Source organism: Thunnus thynnus, chromosome 5 (assembly GCF_963924715.1).
Source record: "Thunnus thynnus chromosome 5, fThuThy2.1, whole genome shotgun sequence".
NCBI classification, from domain to species: domain Eukaryota; kingdom Metazoa; phylum Chordata; class Actinopteri; order Scombriformes; family Scombridae; genus Thunnus; species Thunnus thynnus.
In genome coordinates, this window is record NC_089521.1 from 33,593,947 (window position 1) to 33,614,170 (window position 20,224).

The 20,224-nt window shown below is 40.5% G+C and overlaps 1 protein-coding gene across 1 annotated transcript; it reads right to left on the minus strand.

Annotated features, from left to right (window-relative positions):
- Window positions 1-1,380: 1,380 nt before the first annotated feature.
- hyal6 (hyaluronoglucosaminidase 6) lies at window positions 1,381-19,456 on the minus strand. The gene is made up of 4 exons (XM_067590865.1): window positions 19,255-19,456; window positions 9,652-10,621; window positions 9,464-9,553; window positions 1,381-7,580 (listed from the first exon to the last, which is right to left on the minus strand). Exons 2-4 carry the CDS (start codon window positions 10,585-10,587, stop codon window positions 7,095-7,097), a joined length of 1,512 nt encoding a protein of 503 aa, XP_067446966.1. The 5' UTR covers window positions 10,588-10,621; window positions 19,255-19,456; the 3' UTR covers window positions 1,381-7,094.
- Between the last annotated feature and the right edge of the window lie 768 nt (window positions 19,457-20,224).

Genomic DNA, 20,224 nt, shown 5'->3' on the forward strand with positions numbered 1-20,224 from the left:
TGATATATCGTATTCCTCCATTGTTGTCCAGAAACTATTAAAAACCAACCAGCAGCTCCAATATTTTGAAGCTGAAGTTCCTCAAAGTACCACCAACAGCCGCTAGCTGCTTCAACTGACTCCCATTCAAAAAGCTTCAACTTCTCTCTAGAAATACTGAGTCAGTCATTGTTTTCAACGAGTCATTCTGGTCTCAATCTCTAAATTCAGGTCCTCTAATAAGTTTACTGGTGGTCATTTTGGGAATTATTGCTCCATTAATAAGATTTGTAGACTTATAGTAGCTTTGATGTCTGCCGTGTGGGCGTTGATTGACAGCTGTGATTGACAGTTGGCTCCAGGACTCACACTGAGTCAGACTATTGTTGCAATATTTCACCAAGTTTAATGTTACTTCATTATTGTTGTGGATATTTTGAGCGATGGTCAGCAATGGAGAAAGGTGCACACAAGACTTTTGATGTCTCTCAATGCTGAAAACGTTTATTGAAAGCACTCGGCCAAGTGGAGAACCAAAAACAGCAAACACCAGAGTGTTTTGTTCGGATGCTGTTTCTTTCCGTTCTGTCCTCTGAAGGTCCGAGTCCTCGTCTTTATCAGCCTACAATATGAGCAATTAGTCTGATTGGTTCACTAGTTTCTAAACAAGGGACTGCACTTTACCCGTGACCGTTTTAGTCGTGTTGCATGTAATTTCAGCAGTTTTGGTTTGGTTTTGGTCTGACTGTGTCATTCACCCATCTGTGTTGTTTAGGGAAGCCTCCTCTGACCTTGGTAACCATGGAAACGCTGATATACCCTCTATCAGAGAGGTTTCTGCCTGAAATCTCAAGGAGAAGATATCTTAATCTCTGATTAAGAATTACAGTGTGACCTCAAAGCCAAGCTTGACCCAATGTAACCCAATTTGTGACCTCTAAAGATGGAAAATTCCATAACAATTATGATACCTGCCCTGAGTCTGAGGTAGCGGGACGTGTTTCACCTCACACTCCTCATCTGGAAGGTTCTGGCTCCAAACAGAAAAGATGGCGCCAACCAGAAGCTGCAACTCTGCTCTTCAAACGGGCTCCGATGAAACCAACAGGTGTCATCACACCTCGCTGCATCCATCTTTACATACAGTCTGTGATAAATACTCACTAAAGCACCAAATGTGTGTTAACTATACACTGAAAATAATCCCTAACAAACGCACTATTTCTGTTTGAGTGAAACTACAGTCACCAGATGTTTGAGGAAATTACTGAGCCTGTAAAAAAGCCTGTATGTTTATGAGACGAAGTTATACTGTACGTCTTCAGTGGGAACCAATGGGCTTAGAGCTGAGCACCACAGACGGGGAAGTCAGAAAGTACTGAGAGACAAACTAACACAGTGTTGGTTTTGGTCTTTTTATGTGATTTATTGACAAGAAGAAAGAAAGTTCATCCTTTAATGGGCTAAAAACACAGTTAGGATCCTTTAAATTCTCTGTCCCGTAACATGCAGGGTGAAAAATGTTCTCTGACAGACTGTCGCTGTCAGTTTGAGGGGAAAGTCACGCTGAGTCTCCGCCAGCTGCTCTGCAGACAAGCAGAACATCCAGAGTGACTGCTGACTCGGAGCTACAGCTGATTATGGTTATTAGCTGAAGTACAGGAGGTAACTGAAGTCTGGGAGTTGCAAAATTACAGGTGTTTGGTTTCTGTTTATTTAAGACATTTTGAAGAAGTTTATTTTATGAAATGGATACAGGATACACTGTTTTAGAAAATGTTCAAACAGTTGACAGGAAACAAACTTGTCAGACTTTTCTATGATCTAACTTTCACTGGTAACATAATTGTCAATGTTTGTGTTTAGAAGACGAAGAAAAAAGATCCGAAGACATGAAACTGAGACGACTGTGAACTGCAGATGCTGTGAGATTGTTTACTTCCTCAGCTGTCAATCATCATAATCCGATAATAACAGCGACAGAGAAACGCCGTCGGGTTGAGTCAGCTCCAGCTCCGCCTCGGTCATGTGATGGCTGGCTGTGAAATCTGGTTCACACACTTCTGGAACTCTGATGATCTTCTGACTTTTCATTTGCTGCCACCAAAAGGGCAAAATGAAAGTCAAGTCAATTTTATTTACAGCACCAGTCAAAAGTTCAGACAAACTTTCTCAGAAGTCCAAATTCCTAAATAATTAATTAAATTAATAGCCAATTATTTTGATAATCGGTTAATTATTTTGAGTCATTTTTTAAGAATTTTTAAATGTAAACTGAATATCTTTGGGTTGTGGACAAAACAAAACATTTGAGGACGTCATCATGAGCTTTGAAAGACAGTTATTGACATATTTCACCATTTTCTGGATCAAACAACTAATTGATTATGAACATTATCATTATCAAACTTCCCCTTGTACTTTCTTTTACACATCTGTAGCTAGTTGATTTTAAAGTAATAAATTAAAACTGATGTCTGCCTTGATGGAAGAAAATCTAAAAACTTGAGGTAACTGGTGACGGTGAAAGATGTTTGATGGAGGCGTGAAGTCTGAGTGTGATTATTATAATATTGTGTCAATATTTTTAAAAAGAAGAAAACCAGGAGTGAACGAAAGTTGTAGGTGGGTTTGATGCTTCATCAGTCCGGGCAGCGTGACCACTGAAATCCACTAAAACCAGTTTAATTGTGTTTTTACTGGACACATTTTTCACTGAGTCACTGTGTTTCTGTTTCCCAGAAACTCATATTTATATCCAAAATATGTTTCATGAACACCAGAAGGTAAGTAAGGAACCATTTATTCCAAGGTTGACAAAGATAATGACTGAGTAGTATCGCAGTAAAAGTACATAAGTATTATGAGCTTGATGTAGTTAAAGTATTGCAGTAAAAGTACATAAGTATTATGAGCTTGATGTAGTTAAAGTATTGCAGTAAAAGTACATAAGTATTATGAGCTTGATGTAGTTAAAGTATTGCAGTAAAAGTACATAAGTATTATGAGCTTGATGTAGTTAAAGTATTGCAGTAAAAGTAGTGGTTTGGTCCCTCTGACTGATATATTATTATATATGACATCATTAGATTATTAATAGTGAAGCATCAGTGTTAGAGCAGCATGTTACTGTTGTAGCTGCTGGAGGTGGAGCTAGTTTACACTACTTTATATACAGTTAGCTAGTTTAGTCCAGTGGTTCCCAACCTAGGGGTCGGGCCCCTCCAAAGGGTCAGCAGATAAATCTGAGGGGTGGTGAGATGATTAATGGGAGAGGAAAGAAGAAAAAACAAAGTTCTGATACACAAATCTGTTTTCAGTTTTTGGACTTTTTCTCTAATCTTTGATTTTTGCTGAAATATTGGATCATTTGAACATTTATTGAAATGAAAGCATGTGAGAAGTTTAGAGGGAAAAATCACTATTTGGTGGAGCTGTTAACAACTCATAGACATGTGAAATGTGACCCCGACTACACACTGCTTTTTGTAAGACGTCAAAAGACAAAAAGGTTGGAAACCACTGGTTTCATCTTTAACAATGTGTTGTATTTTAAAAGCTTGTTATATTATCCATTGTGTCAAATCTTCATCTGAAAAGTAACTAAAGCTGTCAAATAAATGTAGTGGAGTAGAAAGTACAATATTTCCCTCTGAAATGTAGAAAGTAGCATCACATGGAAATACTCAAGTAAAGTACAAGTATCTCAAAAATGTACTTAAGTTCAGTACTTGAGTAAATGTACTGAACTTAACTTTCCACCGTTGCTGCAGCTTTTTCTCTCCTGATTCTTCACCTCAGTGTATCTGCTGATCTACCAAGTAAAGATCACTGCTTTCTTTTCCCAAAATTTTAAATCTCATTGAAATCCTTTTTATCTGAGAAGGTCAGGGATACTGTGGCTCTAACATAAAAACATCAAGATTTTAAGGCACATAGTCCTCAGCTACCTGCCGGTAAAAATATTAATAACATGCAGCTCTCTGATCCTCCAGCAGCAGCAGATTAGTGATGAAGCTCTAAAGCTTCTGTTAAATCGAGCCGATATATACCTTGATTTATAATCAGCTGACTTCAACACTTTGTATAATCCATAGTTTACTCTTTTTTTGACCGTTTTTACTTTTAACAGGCTTGAAACACAAACTTCCAGTTGCAACAGAAACGTCTCCTCCCTCCTCTAATCACCTAAAACAGTGTTTGACGCCCCGCCGTTCCTCCCTTTCCCGTGAGACAAACAGGGACTATTGTTAAGTTTTGTTGAGTTGTTTGGTTGTTAAGTCGCTGCTGCTGGCTGTGACTTATTTGACTTAAATGCACCAAATTGCAGATTCACTCGGTAGGCTGATGAAGTGTTGGCTGTGATGTCAGTCCCATTAAAGAATCATTATCCCAAATTAAACAAATTACTGTGACTGTAAAATGTTTTCTGGATAACTTTTTTTGATTTATTGAGTGTTTTATGAGGTTTTTATAGAAGTGGGATGTTTATTGTGTCCTCCAGCTGGAGGAAATGGACTCAGCTGATCGCTCAACTTAAATAAATGATCAGAAAAGTAAATGATCAGTTCATTCTGCAACAGACACAAACACAAAAAAACGCATACCAAAAAAGCAGCAACAGACAAAAGATTTTGGGAGGGATGAACGACTGCAACATTTTAACCGACCGTGACGTTAGGTAAACAAAAACAGGCATAATAATCATTTTAACCTTGGGCGTCTTCTCTGTACTCAAACAAACAAGTCACAAAAACACTGAGATCTCTGCTACAAAATGAACACCATACAAAGACAACAAGCGGCCACCCAGGATGTATATTATTCTAGTCCATGGATATCAAAATAGCCTTTGTCTCTCTCAGGCCCAGCGCCAGCGTGAAGTAACTGAGGGGGCTCATAAAATAAAATGAAGTGATTTAATCCTGCAATAGCTTCAGAAAGGCTACAACAACAACAACATAAGGCGTCTGTTTCAAAATCAAAGACTGCATTTATTAATCTGAGCAAAAATCACTCAAAATCAGCAGGGCAGCATCGAAACATCTGTTTGCAGCTTGCAGCTCTTTCTCTCAAACAAACAAAAACTACAAACAGTCATGTGTGCTGTTATTATTCACGTACAAATGAAAGAAAAATACATTTGTCTCCAAACTTATTTGGTCTGCTGCTCAGAGCTTTAATAAATACACTACTAATTGCAAACAGGTTTCCAGGTGGACTGGCTGACAGGACGAAAATCCTCGCTTAGCATGATGCTAACAACACGTTAATACGATGGGAAATCCCATAGGAAAATGGCAAAGCTAGCAGAGTTAGCGTTACACTTAAAACAATTACTAAATGTGCACACAAAACAGGAGCATTTCCAATCAAACAACATGACAAGACAGAATTAAGACATGATGAACATACATGTGCGGTGAGCTAAGCTACACGGGAGAAGTTTGCCTTTCTGCTAGAAAGCCTTCCTGAAGGCCCTGGGGGATGATATTTGGTCCCACCCACTATAATCAAAATGTGATTGGTTAATTCACTCGTCACTTTCTGAACGAACACACACACACAGCTATGGGGGCTAATCTCCACTTGCACAATGTAGTGTGACCAAGCGGCAACCTCCAGGGCTGTAAAATGAAGCCAAAAACTGCAGTTCCTTGAATGACCACTTGAGGCTCTAAAAGTGAGTCAATCCCCATAGACCCCCATGTTAAAATGTCCAACTTTACAGCAGAAATAAACATGTTTACAGCCTGGAACAAAAAACGGTTTTGGTCTCTGTAGCTAATTTCCTCTTTCATGTCAACTGTACGGGGGGTGAATTTTTTTATACCTCACCCGTTTAAATGTTATTAAGCCGTAAAGTTCTGTATAATGAAGGACATGGCTGCTTTGAGTGACAGGTCTGTCAGCCGCTAGGTGGCTTGTTTCAGCCATTCGGCCCGCCTCTTTGCTCATTTTTGATTGGCTGGGAGTTAGGCAGCGTCACGCACTGCCAAGATGGCGACGGCCGGAGCGGCTCGCTTTGAGCTTCAAAACCGCTCTTCAGAAACCAACGGGTGACGTCACGGTAACTACGTCCATATTTTTATACAGTCTATGAGTGTGATGTATATCTGTTTTACGAACTGGACGTCTGTTCACTTCCAGTCAACCAGCTGTCAACTCTACATTACCTTCACGTCCGCCTCACAGTTACTTCACTTTTCACAGTTCGTTTTGTAAATATTGCAGTTTGTAAAATGGATATACATCACACTACATTAAATGGGCCAGCTAATGTTTTCTCTGTCTAAAGACAACAAACAAACAAAAAAATCTGATTGAATAATTCTATTTTCACAGTTTCAGGACAGTAACCCTTTCAATTCTGAAGCAAATTTGATAGAAAATTAGGCTAAAATTAGAATTAGAAGAAAATAATTATTAAATGAAAGAGATTAAATATAACATTTAAAATGCTGATATGTTTGGCCTTCTCTGAAGCCCTAGAGGGTCCTAAGGGCCCCTCTGTATTGCAATGTATGGAGGCCCTGAGGTGCAAAATAGAACAACACGTTGTTGTGTTTTGTGAAATGTTGTTGTGTATTGTTGTGTAGCATTTAGTTTGTCAAACAGATCAGTTAATCCTCATCCTAAAAGCCTGAATGAAAAGCTTGAGAGGTGCAGCAACAGGCAGAAAATAGACAATCGATTTACAGAGATTATGGAGAAGTTTTTTAACTTTCTATGGATGTTTTAAGACTTGTTTAATGCTGTGAAACTTGTGAATCTGTCTTAAGCAAAGGAGGAAGTTACAAACTTTTCAGTCGACCTTTTTCAGCCAAAAGGGGTGTTTCTGGTGAAATATTACTTCAATTAAAAGATTTCGATCAATTTCAAAATAACCACAAAGACACACAAGAGCTGATTTTGAAGAAGTTGGAGGTTTTTCCGTTCATTTCATGGAGCAACATCTAGAGGAACTGCAGCTGATCACACTTACAGTAAGGTCTGGCTAACACTCAGCTTATTCTTCTTCTTATTATTATTATTATTGTTATTAAGGAGCTGCTTATTATACCTGTCTGTCGTCCTGAGGAGGAGGAGGGGGTCCTAAAAGTACATTTTGGTGTCTACAGTATCAGACACCTGATAATCAGACAGAGTCCCAGGAACATGATGATGCAGAGACAAGAGAAATGGAGGGAAAGCAGGACGAGGACATCTCCCAGCAGGCTGTTCTCCCGGGGGTGAGGCAGAGGGATGGCGGGTTGAGGCGGGACAGGAGGAGGAGGGGCCGGTACCTGGGGCACCTCGCAGTAAACACCTGTCCAGCCCTGGTAGCACTGGCAGGTGAACTTGTGCTTCATGTCCAAGATGTCGTGGTTGTTGAGGTGGCCGCTGACGTGGAAGCGGGGGCCCCTGGGCGTCGGGTTGCGGTGGATGTTGAAGAAGCGTGGGTTCAGGTGCAGGTAAGCGCCCGAATCCAGGCTCTTGCGCACACACCTGCCGTTCTTCTTGCACAGCGCTTTGCTGCACAGCTTGGCAGCAGAGGTGACGTTGATGACGTAATGTCCCAGCTGACCGTCGATGTACTTCTTCACCGTCAGGCAGTTCCTCTGGAGGAAGAAAGAGGTAAAAGACCTTATCATAAAAGGATCATACCGCTCATTTTAAACACGTAAGTACATCTCGACATCATCTCTGCATCTTTTACACCATACAATTAGTTTTTTAGATTGGTTTCCTGCCTTCCAGGTATTGAGTTTTTGTTTCACGCACAATTTAGAGATAACAAGTTAAAATGTACTGTGGGTAGGTTATCATTTTAAAAATCTTTTGTATATATGTTACAAATGTTTTTAAACTAAGGGATCAATGTTTGTTATCAACTGAATGTGATGTAATTTCATTGTCATTTTGGGGTTACATGTTGGTGAAGAAATCCTGCTCCTAGTCTAGTTGAACTCTTGAACCTGTTTCTTTCTGAGGATTGCTTGTTGACCTCTGGGGTTAACTAGAGATATCTTTGTCTTAAGCCTACTGTTTTAGAGACTGTGTGGAGGTTCCTAGACAAGCTAAAGTTGAAGGATGTCCATGTTTGAAGTTATTGATTGACCATGAGGACCATACTTGTTTGTAAGAAGGTGTAATGGTTTGTGGAAGTGTCCATTTAGGGACCAGACTGTTTTTAGCTTTACTTCTGGAGAGGTTTAAATCTGTCTAGTTTGGGTTCACAATCTTTAGAGAAAGGGCCAGCTGTACAACATGCTTTCTCTCCAAAAATACAAGATGATTGTATTTTTGTTTGTATAATTATTACTGATGATGTGATGGATTGTACAGTGTCTACAACTGCCTCAACAAGTAACAATGTTTAATACTTTCTTTATTTCTCCATGTGCCTCTTTCTCAAGAAAATTTCCACAACAGTACTAAAACACTTATCATTAAAGACACATACAGTCAGTTTACCTTACAGCAAGCAAACTGTTTAATCCATTCTCTACATAGTATTACTTTCACAGGGATATTTTGTCACTATCCGGTGATGATTATGAGACAGACTCCACTTTTTATCTTCTGGATTTACAGCCAAGTCTTCTGTAAAAAGGATGTAAAAGAAATCCACACTCACCAACAGAAACCCTGACCACTTTCACGCATAAATCTGATGCTTTGTCTCCTGGTTTTTAACTGTCAGAGTTTGGTCTGAGAAAAAAAAAAAGATGCTATTTTTGGGAACATTAGGTTCTGGAGGAAAGAGTAATTATGTCTGCTCATATGTTTCAGAGTCAGAAATCATGAAGCCTTATTTTAAGCATAGTGACTGCATGAGATTTATAACATTAACACTTGTTCCTTAATGCTTTGTGGGTTGTTTTACATATTTGTAACAGTGATGTAGGGTTCCCACACCAGGTCTTGAACCCCAGTCCCCCAGACCACAGACAGCTGTGCAAACCAGTCAGTCAAAGGGTTAACCCAGCTCGTCTAGTCATCTGTGGTCGTTAAACTACCCTCTCCTTCAGGAAGCACATCCCCTGCGTTTCAGCTTTTTCCGGCTCCATCACGTTTCTGTGGGCGATGCGTCTCCAATGGCCTCACGGTTTAGCCATCCCACTTCTGACACTAATGTCACAGCAGAGGAGGGTTCCCACAATGGGTTTCCGATCTCAGTCCCCCAAACCACAGACAGCTGCTCTAACCAGTCAGACAAAGGGTTAACCCATTGGCCGAGGGCCAGCGCGTCTAGTCATCCGTGATCATTACATATTGTATGCATTTATAATGTAGGGGTTGTACTATAACACATTGAACATTCAGTTCAAGCAATCACTGTTTGTTTAATCTGATTTTAAATGAATTTAAAGCTTAATGGGGGCAACTTTTTTCAATTTAGTTTTGATATTTGTGCATGTTGGTAAATAAACTCCACATTTGCACCTCTTTAATCAGTTCTAACTCATCAGTTTATACAATATTTCTTGGTTGTTGTTACCTGTGATCGAGCGTACTCTGATGATCCCCAGAGGATGACGCCTGATGCTCCCAAGGCAGCGCTCTCCCCGATGGTATGAACCAGGTCACTCTGAAACAGAGACATGGGGACATTTTTATAAGCATGTCTGGTGGGCGCATACTCTAAGGTAGTATGATCCATCATAAAAGTATTGACTGTAAAGTTACCTCTGAAAGAACCACAAAGGTGTAGGCGTAGAAAGGTCTGGAGTAGACAAATACGGGCAGTGTGAAGTCCATACGGGCGATAGACGCAATTCTCATGGCTTCTTTGACTCGATAGTGGACGAACTTGACAGTGTTGGTGGAGGACTTGAGCTCGTAGTCCAGGTAGATGGACGGGTATAGTGCCGTGCTTTCCCTCCAGAGCCACATCAAATGATCATTACGGACATGCTCGACATTCGGGCATTCGCCTGTGTACCGTTGCGGGTGCTGCTTATACCCGTAGTTGTAACAGTCTGGAAACAGGTAAAACCCCCACAATCCATCTGGCCTGCGACCTTCAGCCAGGGCCAAGGTCAGGTTCATGAAGTTCAGTCCAGCCCTCTCAAAGTTTTCCTTTGCTTGCTTCTCCACTTTGCTCTCTGGCCAGTGCGGGTGAAGTTTCCGGATCTGTTCCTTGGACTTGTTGCGGTAGATGTCCTTGGAGCCCCAGTTTCGAACCCACTGAGGCCTCCAGTTCTCCCAATCAATGACGCCCAGGCCTCGAAAATCCTTGTGGGGGATCAGCTTGTCGATGTCAGCCCGGGCCTTACTCAGGTGTTTGGAGATGCTCTGGTTCTGGGGCAGTCCACCATTGATAGGGAACCCGGAGTTGGAGTAGAATGGGTAATATCCCAGGTGGCTGTGATAGAATATGGTGACGTTCGGTCCACTGAGGGTTTCATTGAGGTTTGCTACGATGTCAAAAACGCTTAGGTCCAGGTCCACCTTGAATCGAAGGCGACAGGACTCAGTCGGAGCGTTCCAGACTACGACAAAAGGCCGGTGGGGGATCAGAGGTGCTCGGGCTGGCTTCACCTGGTCGCCCCAAACTTCAAGCTTCACTCCAACGCCAACCCACACGGCCAGCGTCAGGAGACGGAGCCCCATCAGCGCCATAGCCCCCGATTCCTCATGGAGCAATTAGTGGTTCCTACACAAGCACAAGATAGAAATTACATGTTTGGAGAGAAAATAAACACATTATAGGCTTCAGTGAGCAGAGATAATCAGACAGGCCTGTGGGAGAACACATGAATGATGATCACTGAAGTGAACGCTCCAAATACCACAACACGACCAAACACAAACCCCCTCTGTTCTCAGAGGGAGCAGAACTGTGATGAAAAGGATGCTGGTTGAAATCCTAAAGAGTCAGTGATGGGGATAAACTCTCCTCTTTCCTTCATCATCAATCAACACCCATTAAAACTCAGAGACACTTAAAGGACAGTTTCACAAAATTTTAAGTCTGTCTTAAAACAGTCAGGAGCCTAAATGAACAGTGAAACCTGTTTTTCTTGCTGTAATCATTCCTCCTATTCATACTGACCATTACAAAAATGTATTTAAAAGTTTATCTGAAGCTAATATGAAGCTTCAGCATCCAAATGAGTCAAATCAAGTAGATATCTTTCAACGTTACAGTCTTTTTAGTGCCAAAGTCCCTCTTTTTGTTACTATACTTCCACCGCAGCTCAACAGGGAAACACTGTCCAAGGAAACACAAAGAGGGAATTTGATGCTAAAAAGACTGTAAATGTGTCAGATATCCACTTGATGTGACTAACTCAGACTGCTGAAGCTGAATAGAAGCTTCACAGAGACATTTAAATGCATTTTTGCACTAAATGAAAGCACATTTGAAGGATCTTTTAACAGCCAGCCATGAACAGGAGGAATGATTACAGTGAGGAAAACCTCTTTCACTGTTCATATGGACACCTGACTGCTGGTTTAAGACACACTTGAGAAATTGTGAACCTGTCCTTTAATCCACTGTCAGAAAGTCCTACTAGCAGCTTCTGACAGTAGTATAAGTGTCAGCATGACTGACTTCATTGATGCTTTCTGATTTCATCCATCAGAAATATCTCAGAGGTTGCTTTAGTGAAGAACTCATCTACTGCTGCTTTTCCCGCCATGATTTTATCTCACAGCTAATTAGGTTTTGTGGGAAAAATGTGCACTTCTCAGCTCTTATGGTGGCAGTGAAGAGATTTAAAATGTGGATGCCATCTTCCTCCATAGCTTCATAGCCTTCTACTTAGCTACATCCAGTCGTAGTGGAATCAGCTAGTCGGTATGAACGAACAAACTGAACAAACTGTATATAAAGTAGTGTAAACTAGCTCCACCTCCAGCAGCTACAACAGTAACATGCTGCTCTAACACTGATGCTTCACTATTAATAATCTAATGATGTCATATATAATAATATATCAGTCAGAGGGACCAAACCACTACTTTTACTGCAATACTTTAGTGACATTTTGCTGCTAATACTTATGTACTTTTACTTAAGTGGGATGTTTCATGCAGAACTTTTACTTGTAATGGGGTATTTTTGCTGTGTTGGCACTTTTACTTAAGTAAAGGATCTGAATACTTCTTCCATCACTGCTTAAGCTACAGTACACACACAAACATGTTCAGTCTCTTTGTTGCTCTGCCTTTTATTTTCTTCTCTGTCATTTTTCTGTAAACGTTCCTTCCAGCTTTTTATGTAAGAGCCCCCCACTCCTTCCCCATCTAATTGCCCTTGGCGCCCCCTCATATGCAAGTAATTCATATTTCAGTTTTTCCAATGTCGGGGGAAAAGACATCGTGACCCGGCTCTTGGGAAACATGGCCACTGAGTTTGCCTCCAAGGACACCACGGAAAATCTCCCATCATTCTCCTTGCAGGATTGTAACCAGAGCACTGGAGCAGGAAACCACTGGTGGGCTGAGGCTTCTCCGACCATTTCAACTCTTCATTCATCTGAGGAGGCACTGGCCTGGAGCGGATATTTCCTGACGACTTTACTGGCACAAGAACTTTATGATCGCAGTAATCTTGGAAGTAGATCAGTGAATAGAGATCTGGGAAAGACGCAAAGGAGGACTCGCAGTTATAGTTGCAAATAAATTGTTAAAATGTTTCCTTTAAAACATTTTAAGAAGGTTGTAATTTATCAGAAAGTTAGTTTTCTGTCCAGCTCATTTTAGGAAAGCATTTCTTCAGGTTGTGTGTCTCATACCAGTTTCATAATCCTCCCAGCTGGAGGGTTTTTCTGGTGATGCTGATCCAAGACAAACAGAGTGCGGTGAAGCCACTCAGGCTGTCCTCCAAACCACCGAAAGACCCGGAGCCTCTGGAAACGGCGAAACTCCAGACCACAAGAAAGACCCCCCAAACTGACGGAGGAGACTGGGTTTGATGTTTTGTCTCAGACAAACACAACGAAACGGTGAAAAGCAGCTGAACTCTGCTAATTGCATCCAGATGAAGGAAATGGGGTTGAACTGTCCGTGTGAGCGGCATCGTCAGTCAATCAGTCCACCACAAACATGCATTGATTACGTGTAATGGTCCTCTGCACTATTTTATCTCCAGCCTCTATAATATGTCTCATACCATTTAAATTTGTGCCTTTATTTATGTTTTGTCATTGCACATCCTTGACATGTGACAGTTTGGTGCCATTTGAAGGTAGATAATGTTTATTGTATGATAATACTGCGAGTCCTTAACCTTTCCTTTTTGACAGAATGGGTTTATTATGGTTTTCACTGCAATATGTTCCATAACACTGTAAGATTTATGAAATATATAGTACTTGTGCTCTTAATTCATATTAAGTTATTTTCTGTTCTTGACCTTTGGAGAGTTGTTGCTATAATGTATTAAAAGATTTATCGGCTTTGTTTCCCTTGTGTCATTCTGTATTTTTCTGCTCTTTCCAATGTTTTTTCTCTGAATAACCTGGATAGTGATGCATATGCTTGGGGTTAGTTCAAGGTGCTCATCAGTCAAACTCATTTCTGTAGTCATCTGATTGGATGATTGAAGCAGCTCCTATGTGTATATATGGTTGTGATGCCGTATGCCTGATGAAGGTCGGATAGACTGAAACCTTGTGATTGCAGGAGTATTCAAACAGTATAATTTTGTTAAAACTGTGTGGGACTTTTAGGATGAAAACCCTGCTGATGTAACGTTATCTCAGGTATAATTTGGGGCTGCTGGAGTATAAATTTCCCTAAATCCAATAAGGAGAATGAAAGAGATCACAGCTGTTTACGATTGGTTCCCTGCACGGTTCAATACTGAGTCAACATCTTCAAAAACTCTTCACACTCACAGTCAGCTTTACCAACACACAGCTGGACACAACAGCTCATTTTACACACAGAAGCAGACACGAACACAACCACTCATCAGACACACTGAGATAAAAACAACAGGCAGCACATGAGGATCTTTTTATGGCCGTCTGTGAACAAACTCTTTAAATACCGAGAATCTCTCGCTGTAGCACAACTCCTCAACATGAGGACAAATCTGACAGACCTGCCGCGGTGCCTGTTATCTGAGTTTTATCTGGTGGTGTTTTGGCTGCTGCTCTGTGTGCAGACGTGTTCATGTTGTTTTCAGGGGTCTCAGGCTGCTCCAGATTTAGTCTCTCATTCATGAGCAGCTCATATAGTGAACTATGGAAAATATGAAGCAAACCTTGAATTAACAGTTAATGAGCCAACGTTAAAGTCCAACAAGCAGAGACAGAGTGACTGTCATTTTTCAGCAACACCACACATCATGGTGTGTGTGTGTGTGTGTGTGTGTGTGTGTGTGTGTGTGTGTTTTAGGATCTTTAAAACCACAGAAACTCTGAGTCAGACTGCTTATTTGACTCCCAACATGTACATAGATTATGAGTGTGTAGGTTTACAAATGTGCCTGCAGGATTAGTCTGTGTTTATGTGAGAAAGAGCGAGACGGTTGTACATAAGTGAGCTGATCTAACATATTATATATTATTCTCCAGGTTTTCAGGGACCTGATCCATAGCAGACACATGAGAAAAAAAAGATACCAATGGTCGTATTTATCAAACATGTAGAAATCACACTGAACTTAAAAATATACTCCGACCTCGTCGTCGGACTTAAGACTCATTTATGAAGCGTCCTGCTCTGACTGTCAGTAAGGAGGAGGATTCCTCACAGAGAGCGAGGCGTCGCTGTTTTACGACACTCGGAGCCACAAAGTAGAAACTATGATTACGTGGTGAGGTTCTCCTACATAGATGTTGTATATACACAACATTCAGCCTTCATAGTCTGTAAAAAAAGCCACTCACAAGGGTTAAAAACATAAATGTAGCCTGTTAAGTAAATTAAAAAAGTAGGTTTAGCTGTGTGAAATCAGCCCCGTTCAACCACATTGTTTTACAATTCCCATAATATTGCAGCATCTATATCAGCCCAGTATGAAAGCGTGTAATACACCTGCTGGTCCACTAGAGGGCATCGTGTCAGTGTCACGTTTTGTTTCGCCTAGAAGTGAAAAGTACACACGTGTACAACTTTCAAAGAGCCGTGAAGTGGCACAGTTCTATGTAAGGTGACAAATTTCCATATTCAGAGGTGGAGGTTTGGGTGGATGGATTGATCCTAACCTGGTAAAAGTAGACTCCCGCCTCCAACAGTGAGTTGCAGGACAGATTTCAATCAATCAATCAATCAAATTTTATTTATATAGCACCAAGTCACAACAAAAGTCATCTCAGGGCACTTTTCACATAGAGCAGGTCTAGACCGTACTCTTTAATTTACATAGACCCAACAATTCCCCCATGAGCAGCACTTGGCGACAGCGGTAAGGAAAAACTCCCCTTTAACGGGAAGAAACCTCAAGCAGAACTGGGCTCTTGGTGGGCGGCCATCTGCTTTGACCGGTTGGGTTGAGATTTGAAAAACCGTAACTACAATTGGTGGTACTGCACCTTCATACACGCATGTACTTTTCACAGCGAGGCAAAACATGACCTTGACATCATGTGAACAGCCTCTTTAGCCTAAATAATAAGATTTAAGACCTTATATAAACATTTTACCTGTTGTAATGAAGTTGAGATTCACAAGGAACTGCATGACCACAAATGGAGCTAAAATGTTCATTAATATATAATGATCCTCCCACGCATCACGTACCGTCTGACAAGTTGGGGACACGTCAATAAAACCCTGCTACAGCCAATAGAATCCCTGCACAAATAGACAATAAAAACCCTCGACAAGAGGCCACAAGGATACCATCATAGCAATATTTTGAAAAAGCACAATTTACTAAGCTGGAAAAACATGGTTAAATACAGTCGACTGTGTCTCATTTTCAAGGTGTCACACATTATGGCTCCTCCACCACTTACATCACATTAAAAAGAAGCCGAACTAGTCGAGCAACAGCTTCTTACCCGTAGAAGACAAGGTCGTTTTAACCGATCTGCTTTTTCTATCAGATCAATTTGCTGCAGCACATAAGAAACTGTGCCAACTGCCATTAGTTCTCCATAATATTAAGAGTATGGCTCATTAGAAATCAAACTTGTGGACACAACAACATCAAGGTGTTTTCGTGTTGTTTGTTGTCTTATTTGTCATTATTAAGCTTAGTGTGAGAGCTGTTCCTGCTTATCATAGGCTCTGTACTAGGGGTGTGCCCGAATACAAATACGTTATTCGGCAAAGCACAAATAGTGGGGGGTTTTTTTACGAATATTTGTTTCATGCAAATATTTTTTAAAATTATTTGTTTTTGGGAAGAAAAAAACAAAACATGTCAAATACCAGCGAGCAGGTCAGTTATAGTCGCTATCTCAGTGTCTCTCCTCTGCTCCGCTGTGACGTCTATCAGCAGGTCTCAATGAGGGGAGTCACATCCACCTGCTACATGACGCACATTTCTTAATTTGGACATCACTTTCATTTTCATCTTTAATTTTCTAAAATTATGAGTGTAATAAAAACAAAAACAGGATTTTAAAGCCTCTTTCCACTTTTAATCGAATACAAATACAAATAATTTTGCTGCCTCAACAAATACAGATACAAATACAAATACTGGACCCTCTGCACATCCCTACTCTGTACATAATATCCACACTTCACCAGGCCTGACATTGTGTTGTGATGCTATTTGTTGATTTTGTGGCGTCTTAAGATCAATCCTTCTTGTCTCTATGTAGTGAAGGCTCTACATAGAACTTTTATTGTTGGCGGACTACAGATGAAAATTAGCCTTTATGGCTGAATATGCACTGTCCCTGTCAAATAAAGTAATAAAATAAAAAAAATAAATACAAGTTCTAGTCACTCTAACATGTGCAATGCCTGTATAAGCTCAATCAAAGTTTGATTCATCAACAATTTATGTATAATGTTATTTGTTTGTGGTATAAACGATCTTTCGATACTCTTATTCTCATCAAGCTTTCATAAAACATCTCTCCTCTCACTGAATATCGTCTCCTGGAAACTCCTAACAGGTCAGCACGCCTCTGGAATATCCTCCTAAATATCAGCAGAGAGAGGAGTGATTTCCTACGTTAAGGAAATTGATCAAATTGTTTTTACTCCTCTTTCTAAAAGTTGGACAAAAAATGCGTCACTCTGAGAATTTTTGGCCAGTTATTGAAATGAAAGCATGTGAGAAGTTTAGAGGGAAAAATCACTATTTGGTGGAGCTGTTAACAACTCATAGACATGTGAAATGTGACCCCGACTACACACTGCTTTTTGTAAGATGTCAAAAGACAAAAAGGTTGGAAACCACTGGTTTCATCTTTAACAATGTGTTGTATTTTAAAAGCTTGTTATATTATCCATTGTGTCAAATCTTCATCTGAAAAGTAACTAAAGCTGTCAAATAAATGTAGTGGAGTAGAAAGTACAATATTTCCCTCTGAAATGTAGTGGAGTACCTCAAAACTGTACTTGAGTAAATGTACTAATCATCAAGATGTTGTTTGTTCATATTGTGGCTGTAAAACATTAAATATGAGAGTTTGTGTGACTCATGTGCGTCCACATATATCAGATAAAATGTACATTTTCAGCTCAGTTTGCTACCAACAGAGCGCCCGTTGGATGCTCGACAGGTTTCATCTGAAGGTTTCATCACTTTCACACACACACACACTTATTATATCTGGTTCATTTCCCTGGCCTCGGTGGAGTCTTGATTATGTTCATGTGTGGTTTTCAGGCTGCGGTCTCCCCTGCTGCAGTTTCCAGATGTGATTTTATGATTTTATTAACACCAGCGTCCAGACACTTCACTGCTGCAACAACGACAAGCTGCGTTTTACATTTTACTTTCACAGTTTAGTCATTAAGCCGGTCTGTCCTTCTGTCTAATTTTTTAGTATCTCAGATGTCATGTTGTTGATTTAATTATCTGCATTTCACACACAAATAACTAATTTACCTTTTTGTTACAGCTAACCCTTAACCAAAGGATTATGTTTATCAACTCAAAGTACACTTACTTGCTTGTTCTACTGCTTTTTTGACCGTATCACACTGCCCTCATCAACATAATCATTTTGAACATCTACAGTAACGGTAGAAAGCTCCAGAACAAAGCGAGTCAGTGGATTTTGAGTTGAGATTGTTTTGTCAGCTATGTCCTGCTGTTTGCTGTTGTACATACAGATCAAAAGCAGAGAAGAAGAAGGAGGATCACGCTGCAGCAGGAGTTTTGTGGATGTTTTGATGCTATCACGTGTTGTGACTGCAGCCGCCAGCGTCCACAAAGGTGTCGGGGGGAAATTCTTCTTCTGTGTTTGAGATATGCTAAGTGATGCATTATATCTCTTCATGCAGCATGGAGAGAAAGTCACAACATGGATGTTCAGAGGGTCCGCTGTTATACAGTCGTGCAAACACGTAATGCAGGAAACCCGGCCCAGACTTGTTACTACGTACACACATTTACCTTGTCCTTAATCATCTTATCCTCATCTATAGGTGTTTCCATCCACCCTTTTTTATGCGTTTTTTCAATCTACACATTAAGCTGGAAATTCATAAGTTGAAATATTGCAAATAAACAAGTAAATGATATCATACAGGAAGCGTGTGACTTAAATGTTCCCGAAGCTTCCGCCCGGCAAGAGAGACAAAACACAGCGGCAGACATGTTTCGTCCGTCAGCTCTCTTCTTCTTCGTCTTTGGGCAGCGTTCAGTACGTGTCTGTATAACCGACGCAGAGCTGTTTATCAGAACGCTTCCAACAGCAGGAAGCTGTGATGTCAGCTGTTTGTCCATCATGCTTTCCGTCACCAGGGATGTGACTATCGCTCTAGTAATTACGTCATCGCGTTGCACCGTCTCCTCCTTTTTTCTTTTTTTCTTCTTCAGACCTTCCTCTGTGCAATAAATGACTCTTCATCTACAGTTTTAATTCATGTAGCGCAAATTTTAACCAAGCACAAAAAGAAGAAAATGTCATCAACAGAGCGACAGAGGAAACACTGTTTGGCCAAAAACAGCTTGACTACATCCTCAAGCTAAAAATAAAATCCACACAAAGATCATGTTAGCAGAACGCCATGAAAACCCTCTAATAAAAGATTATGTAACCAAATGAACAAAACTTTAAAAACATTTAATAGAATAAAATTAGATATGGAAAGACTGATGTACTCACTGTGACCAAATCTGCCATTCATGGTTTGATGATGTAGAACATTTCAATAAGAGGACATAAAAAGAGTTTTATAATAAAGAGGACGAACCTTCCTGTCACAGCCGACCGTGCTGAGGATCGAGGCCTCCTGTTGGATGATCTTCTTGTCTCTTAGTGTTTCAAACCTCAGATATAGAAGCTGTCTGTCTGATGAGCTGCTCAACTGTCACTCTGACTCTGTCCCCCCCTCTCTCGGGTCCCCATCGGGGGCTCTCGGGGCAGAGATGCCCCACTATTGTTGGTTTGGCCCCTCCTCATCTTTAGCCAACAGGTTTCCCACCAAACAGCAGATAACAGGCTGCAGCACATTTTAGGGTCTAAAGACATATTGTAAAAGTACATAAGTATTAACAGCAAAACATAGTTAAAGTATTAATTTTCACTTTCAAGGCCTGATGACTTATCAGAAAGTGTAAAAGCCAATAATTGTAATAAATCGCTAAATACTTCCAGTGAGCCTTCACAGCAACATGGATCTACTTTGTTTTTAATGTTGTATGAATGTCTGGAACATGCTGAACAGATTAACATCAGAAAAGTGGATCATGCCAAATGTTCTGAGAAGTTCTGAGAAGTTTAAACCACAAAGAAAGTGAGTGAATGTGATCACAAATGTGCATACGTTAACCAGAATAATATTGACAAACAGACAAAAATCTAGAAATAAGAACATCTGTTTTGAGAAGTTTCTGTAATAAAATCAGATTTCATGTTTGCCAGGATTGAAGTGATGCCACGGTAACGGGTCCAAGCCCTCCACACAGTGTGCAAAAAAAACCCCTCTGACAATTACCGCAATATTCAAAACAGAAAAAGCTTACATCAGCCACACAATTATGCTGCGAACACATAAAAAATTTATTCTGGTTTGGCACTTTTTATCGCTCAACCAGGTCCAGTTTTCAAACCTGAAACTGCCCCATTCCTGAGCTGACTCATGACCCACAGTTACCTCAAAATCCAGTCTGGACCTGACCTAGTGGAACACAATGTGCTTCACAGAGTCTGAACTATACAAT

What these genes read in the sequence shown, in the direction of transcription:
- hyal6 (XM_067590865.1), bottom strand. Translation starts at nt 10,587, where the DNA reads ATGGCGCTGATGGGGCTCCGTCTCCTGACGCTGGCCGTGTGGGTTGGC. An exon ending in CCTTTGTGGTTCTTTCAGAG is followed by an intron (nt 9,554 to 9,651) that starts GTAACTTTACAG and finishes TCTCTGTTTCAG; the next exon opens with AGTGACCTGGTTCATACCAT. An exon ending in CAGAGTACGCTCGATCACAG is followed by an intron (nt 7,581 to 9,463) that starts GTAACAACAACC and finishes TTCTTCCTCCAG; the next exon opens with AGGAACTGCCTGACGGTGAA.